Source organism: Poecilia mexicana, unplaced genomic scaffold, assembly GCF_051168715.1.
Source record: "Poecilia mexicana isolate PSO_F unplaced genomic scaffold, ASM5116871v1 scaffold_1, whole genome shotgun sequence".
Classification (NCBI taxonomy): domain Eukaryota; kingdom Metazoa; phylum Chordata; class Actinopteri; order Cyprinodontiformes; family Poeciliidae; genus Poecilia; species Poecilia mexicana.
Window position 1 is genome coordinate 3511406 of NW_028263370.1, and position 19460 is coordinate 3530865.

Sequence of the window (19460 nt, forward strand, 5' to 3'; positions counted from 1 at the left end):
CATACACCTCATTCTTTGTGTTTGATACAGTGTCTGCTGTAACTGAGAATATCTCCTCTATCCTCTGAATTACTGTTATGTAAACTTTGCAATAATGAACTTCTGAACCAGTGATTGTTTTAAGTGACCTATCATACATCACTCACCCTTTTGAACCACTGTAAACAAATTCTGGAAAAAATACCACTCCCATCTTGTCATCTGAATCTTTTGATGCATCTTTGCAGATCTGAATGTAATTATGAAAGCTATCAATACAATTGATTTTTCAGAATCAGTATTTTCAGAAACATACCAACAGAAAAAAAAAATACAATAAGAAATTTTTATTATCAAATATAAACAAATAAATACCAAACATACTGAACCTTTGTACACAAGAATGTAAAAAAGCAAAAGTCTACACATACTATGGCAAATCTGCAATTATAAAACGGTACAAACCGTAAGGCAACAAATGCTTCCAAGCATGAAAAACACCCATGTCTAAAATGTGAGTGACATTTGGGTATGTCTGAGAACAGAATAAGCTAAAGTCAATGGAGCCAAACTGTGCCAATACTATGGAAGGCCAAGAGTGCTAAAAATGAATTGAAAATAAACTATTTATAATTGTGACACTAGTAACTCAAATTTGATTAAATGTCATTCTGGAAATAATGGTCTCATGTGCAGCACATCTGTTGGGGGGATTAACACTGCTCCCGCCAAGCTGATTGACTTGCCTTGCAGATAAACATTTCCGTTATCAAAGTCTGTACAAAAAAAAAAGTAATTAAACAGTTTAAAATTATGGCACTGCAGCATTGAAACCATGAAAGACAAAAAGTTAAATAATTATACACAAATCTGCATATAACGCTTTAAATATGTATATATGCACAGACACATTTAAAAAATGTAATAATTTTTGGCCCTCCATACGTCACCTGACTTTGATGGAAGGCACATAAAACAACATTTTTTTGTTTGTTTTTTGTTTTAGCACAGATGCAATCACTAGCTCCAAAATGTGAGCCATGAATTAGGAGCCAAACCGCCGGAGGCGTTTGTTTTCAACTCTTTGAGAATATTCTGTCCTGATGAGCTGCGATTCCTCTCCTGAAAATTCTGAGCAATACAAGAAGCAGATTAGATAAATAATTAGTTTTCCTGAAACAGCATCTCTAAATCTCCTGTATGTCTCCTGGGCTCGGTCAGCTACAACATCCGTTTAGATTTTACATCTACAAGGTTTGTTATCCAGCATTTATTCAGTTGGCTGAGGGCGTTGCTAGAGGAGTTCTCACTGGGGCCAATTAGGAGAGTGTCATCGAGGTCTAGACGAGCAAACGCTTTTGGGAACCCTCTGAGGATTTGCTTTAAAATGTCCTCGGTTTTTTGTCTCCTGCCTTTTCTCGACCGAGAATCCAGACTTCGGGCCGGTCCGCGCCGCAGCCCCCCTGTGACATTCTGCAGCCTTTTTCTGAATCCTGCAGGGAAGAAAAGATGCTTTTGATTATCTGAAATTTTAAATTACTGATGCCACACAAAATCGCTAAAGTGCTCAAGACAAAAAGAATTCAAATTCAGTGCCAGAAACACCACTTTGAAAAATCTAACTTTTAATTTGATTAAAATTATTCAGTGGAGAAGAAAATCATTACTCTGCTGCCAAATCTGATGACCCATTTCCAGTTCTGTGTAAGAATCCACCGGATTTTTATCTGAAGTTCTACAAAACTCTGATTAACCTTCCAAAGTAAAGGATTAAAAGACTTCTTGGTGGCACCAATAAATATGCCATCAGTGATTTCTGCTTAGAACAATTACCTTTGAGTAACACAAGATGAATGTATTTTAAGGCTTTTAACACATCTTTGACTAGGGTGCCAATAACTGTGTCTGGTACTGTATATATTTTAATGCAGGCTGGATTCAACTTGTAGTGAACAAACTCAGGTACTGAGGGAAAACTCACATCCTTTCTCTCTTCCTCTCCAGTGATTTCTGCGTCGCAGCAGACAGAGAACTCTTCCCTCGGGTGCAACCGGCATGTCCGTTCTAAACGAGATTAAACACACACACAGCTTAGTCAGCAGAGATAGGAGGTATCAAAGGGTAGAAATATATATGCAGAGGACTTGAGTAATTCAGTCTTCTAAACACAAAGGCGCTTTTAGTCTAAAAAATAAAATATGTTTGGTTTTAATTTTTGGGCATTTCTACTTTGGTCTCCTTTGTCTAAAGGAGACCTGCCTTGATCATTGAAGTGATGGTGCCATAATTGTTTAGAGGGGAATTGTTTTTGTTGCAATCTGTCCAGGAAAGCTATACTTAAGTTTATTCTAAATTTAGTTAGTGTTGACATGCTGTTAGGTCTGAGACGATGAGTTTATGTCTGTTTCAATGAGTGTTGCATGTGTTACCCCAGGAGGAACTTGCTGCACCCTCTAGTTTAGGTAAGAATGTCTACAATGATATTCACTGGTGAATATTTTTTATTAATGACAAGTAGTGATATCTTCTTGTTTTATTGTTCTTAAAGGGGCGGTATTTTGGTTTTTTCCAGCCACATAGTGCCATTTTATAGCTGAACCAAGTAACTATGTTACCTTCAGCTGTTACAGAAATGCTGTATATGTCAAACTTAAGTTAAAAGAAATTTGATTTCGCAATTTAGCGTCTTGAAATTGGGCCTGTGTCTCTTTAAGAAGCTACTGCTCTTTCGGAAATTCTGCCTTCAGTACATCAGCATAACGATAATCCTCCACGATGCCGTTAACAACTCACTCAGCAGTTCATCAAACTCCCGGTTCCACCAGGTGTTTGCTCGTTGCTGCTGCCGCTAGTCTGAAGGAGCTGAGTGGGAGGAGGGCTGCTCTGTGAGGCAGAAGCTCTGCTGGAGGAGCTTTGAGAGATCAAGGATTTCTCAAACATGAATGAAAGAATCAAAGCAATCCATGTTTTTGATGAGGGAGTAACATCAGAACATGGTATAAAGCTCTAAAAAGTCGATTTTACATTACACCACCCCTTTAAGGAGAAATCCGTGTCCAGAGGTCAAAGGTTAATGGAAACTGGAGATCTAAAATTTAATACAAAATTCTGATTGGTGCGTCTCTAAATAAACGACAAATGATATTCCACGTGTTGTTTTTTTTATTGCATGTCAAGTCCAGGTCAGAGTGATCAGATAAAAACATTACGGCTAGAAACGAAACACCCATTTTTTACTTTGATTCAACATAAATGAAAAAATAAAATAAAATAAAATAACTGAGCCATGATACAAGTACGCTCCGTGTTACTTTATTACAGACCCAGATGGTCCAGAATCACCTGTTGTGCACCTGCATCTAATTCCACCACCGCAGGATTTACTGCACACTGTGGGGAGATTACCTGCCGTCTGAGCTGCCTCTCCCTGGCCAGCTCTCTGTCCCATCTGATCAGCTGCATCTGCTCTCCGGCTGGCAGACTGAAGAATATGTCGTAAACCTCGTAACGGGCGGCGCGCAGCTGGAGAGAAGAAACAATTAAAAAGCAGAAGATGGTTTTAATGATTAGCTCGTAACGGCGCGAGCTAACAGATGTCTGTACGGCATGTGTTTGTGTTCACACCTGCAGAGCGACTCTCTCCTGCAATAATACATCTTGCCTACTACAGCGATCCCCTCTGCTGGCGCTCTGCTGCTGGAAGGCCTGCAGAAACTGCTGCGTGTCCTACACACACACACACACAGAGATACACACACAGCAACATATAGAGAGTACAGCAAAAACAGTCATACAGCCTGAACTTTTCCATACTTTGTCTTGTTGGTGTTTTGTTTGGGTGTAATGTGATAAGAAAAGCACAAAGCAGTTGATAGTTGCGACACACTTTATTAAAAATGTGTACAAATGTATTCAAAGTGAGGTCCGGGGGCCGTTTGCGGCCCCTGGACTCAATTTGTGTGGCCTCTCACCCACAATTCAAGAACAAATTTAATAAGTTAGAACAAAAAGATGACTTTAAATTAAAATCTACTTGCAAAAATGTTAGACGCAACACAAAGTGATCATTGCTCCAAAGCTTCCTGGATTGCCTGCTGTTGTCGTGGTAACTAGGACCACATCTACTCATTGACATATACTCTAAAGTACACCTTGGTGCACCCAAATCTGATTTTAATTGCTGTATTAAACCTTGGCTAAATACTGAAAGTGTTTTCAAATGACTATCACTGACCTGCATCTGGTTTTTATTGCTGAGAATAAACAAAACATTTTTTTAAGTTTTCTTCAACTGAGCCGAAAACAAAAAGCAAACTGGACGCCCAAGAAAAACGTGTAAAAATCGCTTGAAGTTTTGGATCTACGATCTCATTCCTACAATAATCTGATTACTTTATTTGTTTAATTAAAAGAGTTCGTGGCGATGTCGCAGTATGAAATTGATATCACAAACTGGTCCGATATCAGCCTAAAAAACGAGTGTCGGGTTACATGTGATTTGCATCTAAAATCTCTAATCTAACAATAGAAGCAGTCCTCTACAGCATTTCTATCCAGCAGCGCTTGCATCCCACATGCAGACCCACTGGCTAATAATAAATCAGTCAATTGCTGTTGTTTCTCCATCACTTGATCAGGCCTTTTCTAACAATCCACACAACAAAATCAGTAATAAAAGTACGTATGATTCAAGCTGATACCATATTGGGTCAATATTGTATCAGCCAACAATCAAAGCTGCGACATCTACATCATTCCAGAAGTGAAAAAGTTGCAACAGGCCATCCCTAATAGTTCATGTTTAGTTTATTGTTGAATAGGATTTTAGTTTTTTTAAAAATTATAATTTTTTTTCTGTCTGCGAGTGCTTTGAGCTGACGATTTTGACACACGTGACAAAAAAGTTCGGCCACTCCTGGTCAATCATGCAAAATCTAAGAAAGTACATCGATGTTTCAGTTAGTTAAAATAAGAAAACATGAAGAAAAAAAAAGTCTCGGGGCATGAATACGTTTGCCGGCCACTTTTTAACATCAAACCGCGATTAGCGTACGGCGTCAGTCCTGCTGTTTTTACTCACCCTGATGGTGCGCACCAGCTGCACAACTCTCTCCGTCCTCAGCAGCCTGCGAGTTAGAAAACCTTTTACGGCTGCAGCCACCAGGGGGCGGCAGCGCTGCGAGAGTGGGCTCAGGGGCTGATGAAGTCAGAGAGAGAGAGAGAGAAGAGAGGGTGAATAATGATAAGAGAGGGGGAAGACAGAGGAGAATGCTAATTCCATCAATGACAACCAATTAATTTCCACCACGACGTCTCAAGGTCCTTTTGTTGGCATCTGTTCGGAGCATCGGCGCAAGTGGACTCGCGGCTCATCATTAGAACAGAGAATAATAAACAGAATAATAAGCAGCTGATGTGCTGTCACTCACTTGTTGATTCAAGAGCCGCAGCATTAAAGGGTCACGTTTGTTAAACAAATGGAGTCTAACGGGAACTCAGGTTGTTGATTAGATCCGGCACAATAGCACGCGATTGGTGCTGATTGGGATTTAAAAAATATACGCAGCGGGTATAAGGAACTGCACAGGTGAAAAGGTGGAGATGTTGTGGTAATACCTGAGGGAGACTGGAGAAGGTCAACGTGTCCCCAAGTCGAGAGCAGGGAGACGCGTCCTGCAGGAGACGGTAACGTGTTGCCAACACCTGAGATGGACAGAAGGAGAGAGCAAATATGAGGATGGGTGTGTGTGGGTGTGTGCGTAGGTACAGGTGGGTGGGTGTGCGTCTGGGAGAAGACAAGGGTGGAAAATATTGAATTGGAAAGGACAGCAAATGAGGCAGGAGGAAGAAATTAATTGAGGGTAGAGAGAAGAAGACAGAAGGGGAGTGACGGGGCACAGAGGGAAGAAGGATGAGACGAGGACCGGAGAGATCCGGGGAAATTAATACAAGCAGACAGTAAGAACAATGTTGGAGGTGGAATAATAGAAAACAAAGAGAGGGAGCGAATAAGAAGAAGAAGAACAAGAACAAGAAGAAGGAGAAGGAATCATTAGCGGCGGCGCTCAGCGGGACGATCTGGCGCTTAACCACAGACGCTCATGAATTAAGCAAATTATCCTTGCTTTTCTGTGTCAATTCCCTCAGTCCCCCCCTCCTTCCGCCCTCCGCCGGAGAGTCCGGCCAGCTCGCTCTCACCGCATCACGGAGCCAGAGAGAAGTCTTCTTTATTAAACAGCTTATGTTAATTATATTGTTGTTAAGGATACATAAATTAAACAGAGACCACAATTAACAGGGCGAGGACGGCAGCCAAGAACAAATATACGGACACGGGCTACGGAACCGGGAACAGGTTGCCAGAGAACAGCGGGCGTCCTTGAAGCCTTGCATGGTCACACACACGCACGCACGCACGCACGCACGCACACACACACACGCACACACACACACACGCACACACACGCACACACGCACACACGCACACACGCACACACACGCACACACACACGCGCGCGCAAGCACAGGCAAACAAGTAGCAGTGCCAGGTTGTCTTTTAGGGATGTAATGAAACATTTATGGTAGAATCCCCCTTTTCCTCCAGACTGGGGGGAGTCTGAAGGTCTCTCGTAATGAGCAGACGTCTGCAGTCTGGCCCCAGCCCAGGAGCTCACTCTCACAGGTAGGCACACGACCCGCGCAGGGACGCTTATGTGCTTTTAGTCTCAAAAGAAACATTAGCAGCCCGAGTGATTATTCTTCTGAAACAGTCAGAAATTCATAAAGCGCTTTCCAAAAAGACAAAGCCGAGACGAGCCAGACGCTGATTTATAATTCCTCAAAGGTGACTTTGGGTGAGCCGAGAACCCCGGGCAGGGTGAGCTACTGGTGCCGTTCTGGAATTACGCTGCACAGAATCTGTACGGCAATAAGTGATGCAATCCGATGCAAGAGGCAGGCCAATGGGGAGGATGCTGCGCTGTTACAATACCGCGCCTCAGAGTAAATGTTTTACTGCTGCTGGTGTTTCAGAAACACACAGATGCAGACACATTTGTTATTGGCCCCGCTGGTAAAGATGTGCGAAAAGCTGGGAAATAAATTCTGATTTAAGCGTATATATTATTTTAAAATCCAGCTTTTCGTTTGAGTACATTTATTCAGTGGGGACAAACAAAATGATGTTTGGAGATGAGCTTGTTTTTAACAGAACCTCAAGCAGCTCGGTTGTTGCCAGTCCAAACAACCCCATGAATATTCATGGACCTAAAACTGGTCTATTTGTTTAAACTTTTACTTTCTAATTTTCCTTTTTCTATTACCATGCGGTATAAACATGATGATCACAAACAGCGAGCAGGATAATGAGACAGGTAAAAAAAAACTCTGATCATCACTAACTTTTGTTTTCAATTAAGGCTGCGACTTATTTTAGTAATCGATTATTTTGATGATTAATCGGATAAAAACACATTCTGCAGATTTTTCATTTAAACACTTACACCTTTTTTTTTTACACAATGATAGCAATACTTCAAAAATACAAGCAAGCAAATAATTTAAATACGTTTTAGAATGAGAAGATAAACATTTGCAATAGCAACATTTCTTTAGTGAATATTTGATCATTTGTAGCAAAGGATGCATCTGCAGCTAAAAAAAAATAGTGTTTACTAATCTGTTGTTTGTTTTTTTTATGAATAATTGTATAGCAAAAGTTGTTTAACAGGAGTTTGTTTTTGTTTTTTTTTAGCAGAATTTGAACCAGGTGAAGCTAAAAATGCCACTCGAGAAGTTCAGCGTAAAACAACATCTTAAATGCAAAATGTATTTAAGTTTGTTGGCCAGTTTTAGGAGTCTACATTCCAGTTAAAAATTACTCCATGTCTAAATTAGTAGACGATTGTTGCGATTATCAATTAATCACCATTAATTCGACTAATTGTTTCAGCCCTATTTTCAATTTCACAGTCAGCGATTCCAGAACGTGATGAGTAATTTCTTTTTTGTCACAGCGAAGTCAAAAATAAAAATAGTACTTATTCGCTTATCGAATAGCTTTCACTGTTATTATCAGCAGTTGGATTAAAGACAAACTAAAAGTGTTGGGACTAAAATAAAAGACAAAAATACAGAAAAATCACAGAAAAAAGGTTTCTGTGATTCTGTAGTTGAAACATTTCCTCGGTGCTTGTAGAGCAGAAGCTGTTGGACCGTGAGAAACCCGAGTTCACCCGGCGTCTCCTCAGTCTAATACCTTCCTGTTTATCGCCTGCTTGACAGCGAGGAGTTCCCAGCTGACTGTTTAAACTCCTCGTCTCCCCGGCTTGTCCTCTCTTGAATCCTGCTCATAAAACGACTGCAATATTGAAGTAATCAAAATCTAATTTGACTTCTCAGGACTGTCTCATGATTTGACGATTAAGGCGGATCATAAAAACAAAACAAGAGCCGTTTTATGGCAACTTGTCTTTAACAAGACCTACACTTTTGAAAAATAAGAACAACCACAGGATTCCTTCCTGGTTGGACAGACTGTCCTTGTTATTCAACTACAGAATAATTTAAGTGGACCACAACCGTCCATCGCCAATCGGTGCCAAGGACAACGAATGGTGCTCTGGGATTTGCGAACGCCAGCCAACGGCGTGTCAAGTAGCATCGCGCCAAGTTATTTCTGCTTCCCAAGTTGCATTTTCTTTCGAACATTTTAGATTTGATCTAGGAAAAAAAAAGTACTCAAATAGGCGGATTTTCCGCCAATGCTTTTGAGTGACGCGCCACTCAAATCAGAGAAATCTGTGAATACTAAACAACAAATAGGTGGGGATCCGAAACCAATGTATTTGTGAAAGCATGTCCTATAAACTCTGATATTTTGAAATAAAAGGTTTGTTTTCAAACAAAAAAAGACCATGCAATAGGGTTTCTACACAATCTGCATGACACATGCACAGACGCACTCACTGCACTTGCCAACAAATGAAATTAGGACTTTTAAATAAAACATAAGTACTGACTACTGTCTGTACTTATGTATTTAAATTTGTAGGCACAGATCTGTTATCTTAATCACATGAAATTACTCCCTCATAGTTGCCAAATCATGTTTTGAATGATCTCACCTGCAGGAGTTCTTCCTGCTGCTTCCTGTGCTCCTCTTGCAGGGCTCGGACTTGAGCTGCATGGATCTGTTTCAGTCGCTCTTGTTTACTTTTGAGCGTCTCTTGTTTCTGGAAGCTGCAGCCTTCAGACAAATACACCCCAGCTAAAGTTGACGACAAAAACAAAGGGTCAAAAGTTTGAAATCCTTTCAAGGCCAAATTCAGATGCAGAGTAATTGGAGAAGAAAGCCGTCGGTGACCAGGAACAGCTCTAACTGATGACCAGGTGGTCAGAAAGTCAAAGTTAATTTTCCAACCAAACAGTGCACCAGATATAATTATCAGTTTTCATTGAGACTGAGCAAAGAAAACAGTAAGCAGTTGTTTTAAAAGGAACCTGCATTTTAAATGAATTGTCAAAACACATCTGAGGCTCACTGAGGCTGCAAGAAAGCAAGAGAGAGCGAGGCTTTAAGCAGATAAGTGGAAGGCTAACCGGAACACAGCAAAGTTTCATCTTTTTGAACTTCACTGCATTCGAAAATGTCTAGAAGATGCACATGAAGATACCCGCTTCTGTAAAGCCAGCTATGCCAACTGAGCTACTCACAAATATTGGGGCTGAAGTGGTTTTAAAACAGGGACTTTCCCAATCTAATATTGATATCAGAAATCAGTCTATCAATATCAGACTGAGCATGTCTAAAACCTCTGACAGAAGCACTCCATTCCAGCATCGAGTCCGCCCCAGTATTTCTATCCAGCAGGGCTCCCATGCAAACTCAGTGGTTAATAATAAATGTGCCAGTTGTTCTCAAACCTGTTGTTGTTGGCTATTGTTCTCTGATCAAGTCTTTTCTAACACGCAACACTATAAAATAAGTAATAAAAGTGTGCATGATTCGTGCTGATATCGCATTGTGTCAATATCGTATCAGAAGTTGTATCGGGACACTGCTAGTTTAAAGTATCGACTCTTAATCTATTGTTGTTTTTAGCTATTAGTCAAACCCTCTTTTGAAGAAATTGCACCCTATAATGTTGCCTCTGCTGCAAATATAAATAACTAATGATCGCTCATACTAAAAAGACAACGAAAAATGACTCTCGATGCTGTCCTCGTATCTTCTGTCATCATTCTTAAAGAGGAATCCATACTGACTAGAATTGCTATTGGCAGAACAAAGAAAATCTGAAATTGGTCACAAAACTCTAATTGGTGACTTTCTTATCCTACTGTCCTTCTACTAAACGTCATTTATTATAAATAATTATTTGTGTTTTCTCCTTCAGCATACCTGTTCTGTTTCAGAGAAATAAAACCTGCATATCTCATATAGTCCTCTCTGTCCTCACCTGTAGCAGCGCCGGAGTTTGGTCCGACCACACAGTCCACTGCTCGACCCCTTCTTTCATTCATCTCCACAGTCCCCTCGGTCACATGCATGAGCAGTCGCCGTTTGACCTTTGACACCCCCGACTGATCCTGACCACCACTCTCTGGAGTCAGACCCTTTGTCTGACTGTAGCTACGCTGTGAACCGAGGTCGGATCCCGATCCTTCCTGCAACCAAAGGTCCGACGGCGTGTCCACGTCATACGACTGATTAAGAGACTGTGAGGGGGCGGGGCCCTCAGCGCCAGCAGCTATATTCCCCACTCTTTCCTTAAGATGTGAAAGGTGAGCTGCAGGGACGTTTTTGCAGGTAACATTTTGGAAAATACTGGGTATTCGCATCTGCTGTGCTACGGACATTGTATTTTTCGAAGGGAGTTGCTCCGTTTTGGAAACACCACGCAACGTATTACCGCTGCCTCCTCTTTCTGGACTCGTCTCATTTCTGTTTTCTTTCACTGAGGCTCGGACCTGACTATGTTGGCTTAGTTTAATGATCTCAGAGCCGTTCTGTAGGGAAACATCCCTGAGACTTGACCTTGGATTAGGTCCCACATCTTTATCCATGTTCATAAACTGAATGAATGACTGTCTTTGCCATAAGTCATCTACTTCATTGCCATCATCATCATCAGCAGCAGCAGCATCCTGTGTGTCCTCCAAACAGCAGGAGGAATTATCCGGACCGGCGTTTTCGATTTGCTCATAGTCCTTGCTGCTCTCAAGGTTCTCATTACTTTGCACGCTGCAGTCAGGTTCCCGGCGATCGTCCAAGTTCTCTTTGACTGTGGACTCCAGATCTGAGATCAGCACCTTCAGACTGCACAGGTTGGACTCGAGCTCATCGATGTGCAGCGAACCTTTGGCAAACACTCTTGTGACATCGTCTCCAGCGATGACATTCCCAGAAGGAACCGCCATTGGGCTCCGTTGGTGATCGAGGTTTATGTCCTTGACTCTGACCTCATTAAAGTCAGAACTGGAATCGGATTTGGGTTCTGGTGTTCCTGCAGCATCAACTGTTTTATTTTTGCAGGGAACAGGACTCAGACAAAAGCTTGGGACTGGGACAGAACGGTACTTCTCAACTCCTCCATGAAAAGACGGCAGACCAGGTGGCTCATTAAACGTTCCTTGGATAAGGGAGGTTTTCATCAAAGACTGCTGCTGCTGAATCAAAACACTGACCTGTTTAGGTGTCGCTATGACCTCTTGAGAACTGTTCAGCTTGTTTTTTAAGAATGTCTCTTCTTCAATGCTGAGGCGTTCCATTGCTTTCCCATCTTCTGCTACACCTTTGCACTCAAACCTGTGTGTTTTCCAGGGTTTCTGAGGCGAGGGCTCCTCCGAGCAGATAAGAGTGCCTCTCCCCTCCTTGGTCTTTTTGCCCTCTATCGTCACAGCACCCTTGTGATGTAACTCATCGTTCTCCTTGTCAGACAGGCTCGGCTCCTCCGCTCGCTCTTTTAGCTTCTCTTGCGTTCTCTCCTGGTGCATTTTAGTGTTTTTGGCTTGGTTCCTCAGCATCCGCTGGCGCCGCCGATACTCCTGAGACTTCTTCAGCAAAGCCTGGAGGCTCAGAGGACGAGACTCCTCGGGTTGCTTTAAGTCAGCTACGTCAATCTCAATATCTGCAGGTTCTGCCTCTGCCTTGCTGGGGGGTTTCTGAACATGGACCACTTCCGTCAGATTTAGTGACCGCTGTAAATCTGCATGGTCTGACAGGCTGTTTTTTTCTGACAAAGGAAGCGATCCGTCATTTGTTTCTGTGCTGCTATTCCTGGCAGGGTTTAGTTGTGCTGTAGAAGGAATGTCGACCTCTTTGTTCCGACCGTGTGGACGACTGGATGCAGGCTGTTCAGCTCTTAAAGGGTCACATCTCAGTGAATCGATGTGAAATGAGGTGCTACACAGATCTTTAGGTGCCATTATGTTTGTGCAAAAGAACGACTCGAGTCCAGTCCTCTCTAGCTCCTCTCCATCTATGGGAGGATGGCTGATAATATCAGGCATCTTGGCGATTGTATTTGAGGTGCTGTGGAGGAAAAAGCCACCGTTGTTGCTCGTTTCTTCTGTCGTGTGGACAGAATCAGCTGTGGCGTTCTCTTGATTCTCACAAGTGACATAGCCTGAGGATAGTGACTGGTGGCTTGCAGCATTAAAGGAACATGGCTGTGATCCTTGTTGGCAGTCCAGTCGCTCAGTCAGGTATTCTTCCTGGAAACTTTGCTGAGGCGGCGTACTTGAAGGAAAAAAGGCACTGTATGTTGTGGAAATCTTTGGAGGCTGGGCAATGCCATTCTTTAATTTCCCGGCAGGTCCTGGTGAAAGACTTTCCCTGGTTCCAATGGAAACATCACTGCAGGACACGGAGAACCTGCCGTTGTTAGACAAGTGTGGACATTCAAATTTAGTCTCCATTTCTTGGAGCAAATCCTGCAGTGTTGGTGTCTTTCTCAGCTGCACAGACAAGACAAAAAAAATACAGCAATTAGACCAAAGGAAAAGTTTTTTAACAATGTCATAAAAGGCAACAAAGTTACAGATGCTCTAATCAGAGTTTAGAAACTGAATAACATTCACCAGTTTTGTAACCAAAGCTGACTTCTCTTTAAGATTAACAGCATTCAAAATACTTTATTTTTTGCTTTTCTCCAGGGCTTGGCTGATTTAAAACAAAGATATACTGAAAAAAATGTTGACATTTCAATTTTTTTTTAACATATTTTATTGGTAATTAGCACAGTTACCAACAGCAGCTGTAAACAGCAGTCTCTGTGTGTATTTCATGGAGAATGTAGTCCCTCAATACTCAGCAGTATCCAAAACATGACCATTACCAAAACCAGAATGTTCCATGACGGGGTTTAAAAGATAAAGAGCAGAAAATGGAGGAACTTTGCAGAAATAAGTTTAGCCTTCCTGTTATCTGCTGAAAGTCTCATCACGTTTTGCAGCTGCATGAATGACCAGTGAAAATGTCTCCTAAATGAATACAGCTGCATTTTAAATGTCTTCTTACATTTTTATAGATTTCTCTGCCTTTATTTTTAAAAACATCTCACTGAAACTGAAAAATCTTTGCTTCTTCCTTCAGTAACGGCTTCCACACTGACGAGTGTTGCTATTAGCGCAACCCATTACCCATTAGGGTATTTAGTGACCAGAAAGTGATCAGACTTTGAAGTTTAGAACAGGTTGGTCAAGCTAAAATTCCTCTAATTCAAATCTTCAGCTAATTTCTCAGCGATTTCATCATCAAATTGAATCTTTATATATTTTTATTTTGTCTAGACCCCTATTATATACAAACTGTTGAAACAAAATATCCTCAAAATAGGTGTTTCTTTCCAACATGATCTGGGTTTCAAAGCAAATTCACAAATTTAAGGAAACAGACAGCAGTATGTGGAGATAATTCTTCAAAATACATATGTATAAAGAAAGAAAGAAATAATAAAGATAGATAACATTTTAACAAATTCCTCCACAGCAGTCTGAACAAAGCTATCCTGACCCTCACACTAAAGTGTTATGATAACAGAGGATTTAGAAGCTATTTATACTTTAGAATTAAATTGAAAATATTTTTTGGCCAGTGTAAAAATGACTTTTGGAGAGAAAAAAACGGAGAAAAGAACCAGAGATTTTGGGGAGTAAAATTAAACCAGTTTAAACTGCATTTATCCAACTGGAAGCACTTGCTAATTCATCTTTACCGGATACCTACAAGGAATCCTCTGTGGTGTTCCTGCTAATTTTCTTGATTTATCTTCCCCATAGGAGACCTGATTTAAAAGACTGCTGGGGTGTTTTACCTTTATTAAACTACTGTTGCAAATCTTTAGCAACTCCCAAAGTCCCTGGACAACTTAAATCTATGCGTCATTGTCCAGCAGAGGTAACCATCACTGCATGTTCCTAATGTTAACGTTTTAAACCAAAGTGAAGCTATGAGTGTTGTCCTCTCATGTTTCCACTGTTCTGAAAAACTTTATTCTTTAAAATAGCAGGCAGTTATTTCTCTCCCTGGAGAGCAGCAAGTTAAATAGTGACAGGTTTGATTTTGTTTCCCCAAAAATGCACCAAACTGAACACATTCACTTTTATCAATCTGTACAAACTGGATGTTCTTTTAATGCACATTGTTTTGAGTTTGGCATAAAACAAATCAAGGTTAGATATGCGTGTTTTGTTTTTTGCTTGTTTTTTTTTTTTAAATTGAGGGTAATTTTGTAATCACTCAATTTTCTTTTGGACTTCTGCCTCTTTTAAGGAACCAGAAGCACTTAAAATTGCTAATTCAATTAAACTTAAACATACTTTTTTTATCCCCAAGGTAATCTAAATATTCTCTCAACTCATATAATCCAAGTATCTTTAAAGAATCGCCGTGGATGGTGATGCTGTGAGCAGAAAAGATAATCTGAAAGCAGTCAGCCTTACAAATCTTAACTAAATAATGTTGCCGTATGATAATCTTCAATAAGTATTGTGACAAATATCATCAAAATGTCTTCCACTTTTCTTCTTTGAGGTTAAACCTCAAAGAAGAAATCGGTATTTGCCAGCCTTATCGGTACATCCCTGTGCAGTATGATTACCTGAACACTCTGCAGGATAGTTTGCACATAGGCCATTTTGGAGTCATCCTTGAGCTTTCTGTTGGCTTTAGCTTCCTGTGCTTCGTCTCTGTGTCGCCTCATCTCTTCTCTCTGTTTCCCTGAAAGCTGTTTTCAACACAAAGCACACACACTGGTATTCTTAAACAAAGCAGAAAACTAAAAAGCAACAGCACGTTCAAGCTCTTTTTAATATTCAACAATGTTTAACCAAGCAGTAAACTTCACATCTGATCAGATTGTACAATGAGTGGTTTTCCCTGGAAATTGTTTGTGTATTTCCATGTTAATAAATGGTTGCCAGAAGCCTAGATCATAAAGTAGTGACTGCTACCGAGATGAACAGAGAACAACTGTCTTAAAACTAGCATCGTACCAGTGGAGGAAGGATAGGTCGTCCATAGAAGCGGATGAGGGAGGATGCTGATAAAGGTCTGCTGTGTTCCTCCTCTTCTGCCTCATTTTTCTTCAGTCTAGAGAGACAAAGCTGTGCAAACTCTGCGTAGTTCTCCATCAAGTTGCATGAGGACACAGTAGTCGGTAAATGAGGGTATTAACAGAACTAAACTACACCAATAATGTTTGCTAACGCTAGCTGATACCGGCTAGTAGCAGCTAGCTAAGTTAGCTAACATAACGTTCCGTGTCGGTAAGCTGTTTATTTCATGACCAACTACTCAGCTCGACACACCAACACGTAGGAATTGGGTTGGTAGAGGTTTCCGGTTTACTGAGAAAGGAAGGATTAAGTCTATCGAGTAACAACTAAAGAAAGTCTCCATGGTGAAGGAGCCAGTGTTTACATTTTACCCGCCTCTCCTCCAGGAGCAACAGACGGTGACAGTTGGACTCCGCTGGGACGGCGAGAAAACCCGGAGCGGACTCCCAGCGAGGTGGCACCGTCCAAACGGTACAGCACAACAAAACTGGTATTTCTGAACACTTTTATGTTGGCATGAAGGACTTAGAAATAAATATATCCAATTGTAGATCCTTTTAAATGTGTGCTTGTTTACGGTTTAAGTTGAAATTGTGTCTAAACCCATGTGTGTCTTTTATGACAGATTCTTTTCACTGCAGTGAGTTTTTCTTGGTTAGATAAAGGTGAAATTACAAAAGTTGTTCCTCCTGTGATTCTCACTAAATTAAAAGTTTTCAGGCAGTTTTAAAAACAACTGGATTGCTCTCAGACCTTCTTTTAAACACAGTTGAGAGTCACAAAACTTTGCAGTTAAATATAAAGTGCACAAAATAATTAATATTTTTAATGCATTATGGCCACCTAATGTGAGAACACAAACAAACAGTGACACATTTTACATTAATGTCATGCTTTAAGCCATAATTTGCGATTTATGAAACTCTCCCTGAGTGTCCATCCATCCATCCATCCATCTGTGGGGCAGCAGAAGGGGTTCATTCGGTTTACCGTTCATGCAAGAACTGCAGCTGCTGGGGTCAACCATCCAAAGCAAGGGGCGGCTCAAAATAAATAAAGCATGAAAACGTTTCAGAAAACAGAAGCGGATATACTGTTAACCTGCCAAGTTGGAGAACCTGATCTTAATGTACTCCCTGCTATAGGCTCGATTGCCTAGCATTCAAGTTATTCTAAACTGTGAAACTTCCAATTCTGAACAGCAAAAGATGGATTTCTGGTCAGGCCGTGTTACGTTTTTAATGTCAGATATTCAAAAGCCAGAGGAAAACTATTCTCTAAATTGAAATATTGCAACAAATCTTATCTTTTAAATTACTCACAGTATTAAAATCTACAAACCACATTGAGTTGGGATAATAAAAAAAATTAAAAAAAATTGTGAAAGCGTTTTAGAAAGCCTCAGTGAAGATTTTAAAGACACTTTGCCTCATCATGGTGTTACTGACTGTCTGACTCATTACAGCAGGAGAAACAGGTTTTGTTGTGCGATTACTGAAAGGAAACAGCAGTGCAACATTACTATGTTGTCACTCTTCTGAATTGTGACTCTGCAATATTTTACTGGTTTTAACAAGAATTTCCGTGTAACTCTGGGGTGGCCACTCTACTGTAACCACCAGAATAGCTCGTTTAAACCTCAGTTAATTAATCTCGTAAGTGTAATGATGCTTAATTTAGCTATAACTAACCAATGTTTTTCCAAAGAAAATGACAGCAATATTGTTTTAGTTTAATAAGCAAAGTTTAATTATTCATTAAGATTTTATCAAACACCATCATCAAACGGTGTTGTAGCATATACACAAAAGCTGCTTGTATTAAATGACAAGCGACTTGTAATTTACCTTTTTTTTTTTGCCAATTATAAGAAATCTAACAAAAATACTTTCATATCTCAGTTTCTGTCTTCATTTCTATATTTTTAAGTTGAAATATGTGTTTTTAAACTACAAGGGAGAGTAGAGATAACCTTTGACAGACAGCTGTCAACTTTCCCGCTTGTAGTCCTTCTGTTTTCATCTACTGAAAATTGCAATAGACTAGCAAAATTCCCTGTGTCCTACATGGGTAGAAAATATTGAATTTAATTTATTTTTTTACACACTAAATAGGATTTTTTATTAGAATTTACACAGTTTTAGGAAAATCATGGACTAGCATAGCATAGCGGTCAAAATGACTGCCATGGTCGTTTTAATGTTCTAGTTTGTCTAATCAGCAGAAAAATCAAATGTTTGGAGAATATTTGCTTTTAAATGTTAGTTAAAAACAAGATGGCTGGGGGAAAAAAATAAAGCAAGGAACAAAAAATATCTAGTTATACTTATCAAGTCTTTCTGGGATATAACCTTGTACATGTGCAGACCCGTAATAGGTGCCATCAATTTCAAGAAGCTGGCATGTCTGGATTGGTCACCAGGGGGCATAAGTGCTGGCAACTTGAGTGGATCACTGGTGTAACAGATAGTTGCTGGTGTCAGAGGCTCAGCCAAGACAGTGAGTGAAGGTCACTGGACAAAAACAGATGCCTTGTAGATGCATTGCACCGCACTATGAGCACCTGACAGAGTTTGATAGGAGCCACATTGTAGGCATGCATTGGGCTGAAGGGTTACTTTGAGTAATTGCATCCATCCTTGTGAAAACCCCAACAGTGAATCTGGTCAGGTGTTATCCACTTGTCCTGCAACTGCCTGCAATTGTTGCTCTTCTCGTAACATCACTGATTTGAGACACACCAACTGCTTACAAAATAAGTAATTTACCTATATTGTAATTTGTTTGCAAAAGCAGGTATACTGTTGGATTTTTTAAACATTTTGTTAAACACTTCAATGAATTTTGTCTGGATCTAATGTGAAAAATCCCAACATAAAGTAGTGCTTAATTATGAAGTAAACTAGAAAGGATGCATCCTTTCATCATGTGTTTCCACCCATCCATGTAGCGTCAACAGAAGGCTGATCCCCATCATCAGCAGCCATTGGGTCGCCACTCCAACATAGTAATAGTAGCAACTTAGTGCTAAGTACTAAGTAGTATTAGTCAGACCACTACTGCACAAAGACAAGATACATTTTAAATGTTATTGGGGGTGATATTTGATATTTAGTCTGTTGTTTTTATTTATACTGATATTTCACAAACTTTTTTTTTTACTGTTTTGTGAATGTGGTGTTGTCTGATAGTGTCTGTGTTTTGTGCATTTTAAGTTTTTATCCACGCTGCAAGAAAGATTTCCATAACTTATGTCTCATAATAAAGTGAGACGTTTACAGATCCTTACAGTGAGCAGTTTAGCCAACAGTCATGTTTTTTGGACTGAGGGAGAACCCAGAGAAATTTCAAGGCATTAAACTACAAAGTGAAATATCGAAAAAAAAAAAAAAAAAAAACACAATACTGCCCCTATAAAGGAAACAGATCTACCAGCTGTCACCATGCAGCTGCATGTATGAGTTTCATATTTATTTACAAATAAAACTGTGACAAATTCAGAATTCAGCCCCCTTTCCTCCGACAGCATTATTTAGGAGCAACACAACACTTGACATGGTGCCAGAACAATGGTCCTACAAAGGCGGCGACAGCTATAATAGAACAATTCAGATTAAAACATATTGATATACTACAATGACCTAATCAAAGACCAGAACTAGACCTGATTGAGATTTGAGTTGTTCACAGATGCCTCCTTTATAATCTGACTGAACTTGATCTAGTTTCTAAAGCAGGCTTTGGACCTTGCAGCTGCGAGGTCCAAAGCCTTGCAGCTGTAAATACCGCAAAAAATTTCGTTCTACAAAGCAATTGATTCATTTTTCAGGTTTGCATTTTTAGAAAGATTGTGAAAATCATACCGGATTTGTTTTCCATTTCCCCCCCCGTTATGCACTACTTCCACAACGGACTCCATG

The 19460-nt window shown here is 40.3% G+C and overlaps 1 protein-coding gene across 1 annotated transcript; it reads right to left on the reverse strand.

Annotated features, from left to right (window-relative positions):
* Positions 1–311: 311 nt before the first annotated feature.
* On the reverse strand, positions 312–16002 carry cp110 (centriolar coiled-coil protein 110). Its single transcript, XM_014986609.2, has 10 exons — positions 15478–16002; positions 15084–15209; positions 10440–12939; positions 9105–9247; positions 5596–5682; positions 5060–5176; positions 3604–3705; positions 3385–3501; positions 1961–2043; positions 312–1472 (listed from the first exon to the last, which is right to left on the reverse strand). Exons 1-10 carry the CDS (start codon positions 15613–15615, stop codon positions 1310–1312), a joined length of 3576 nt encoding a protein of 1191 aa, XP_014842095.2. The 5' UTR covers positions 15616–16002; the 3' UTR covers positions 312–1309.
* Positions 16003–19460: the final 3458 nt, after the last annotated feature.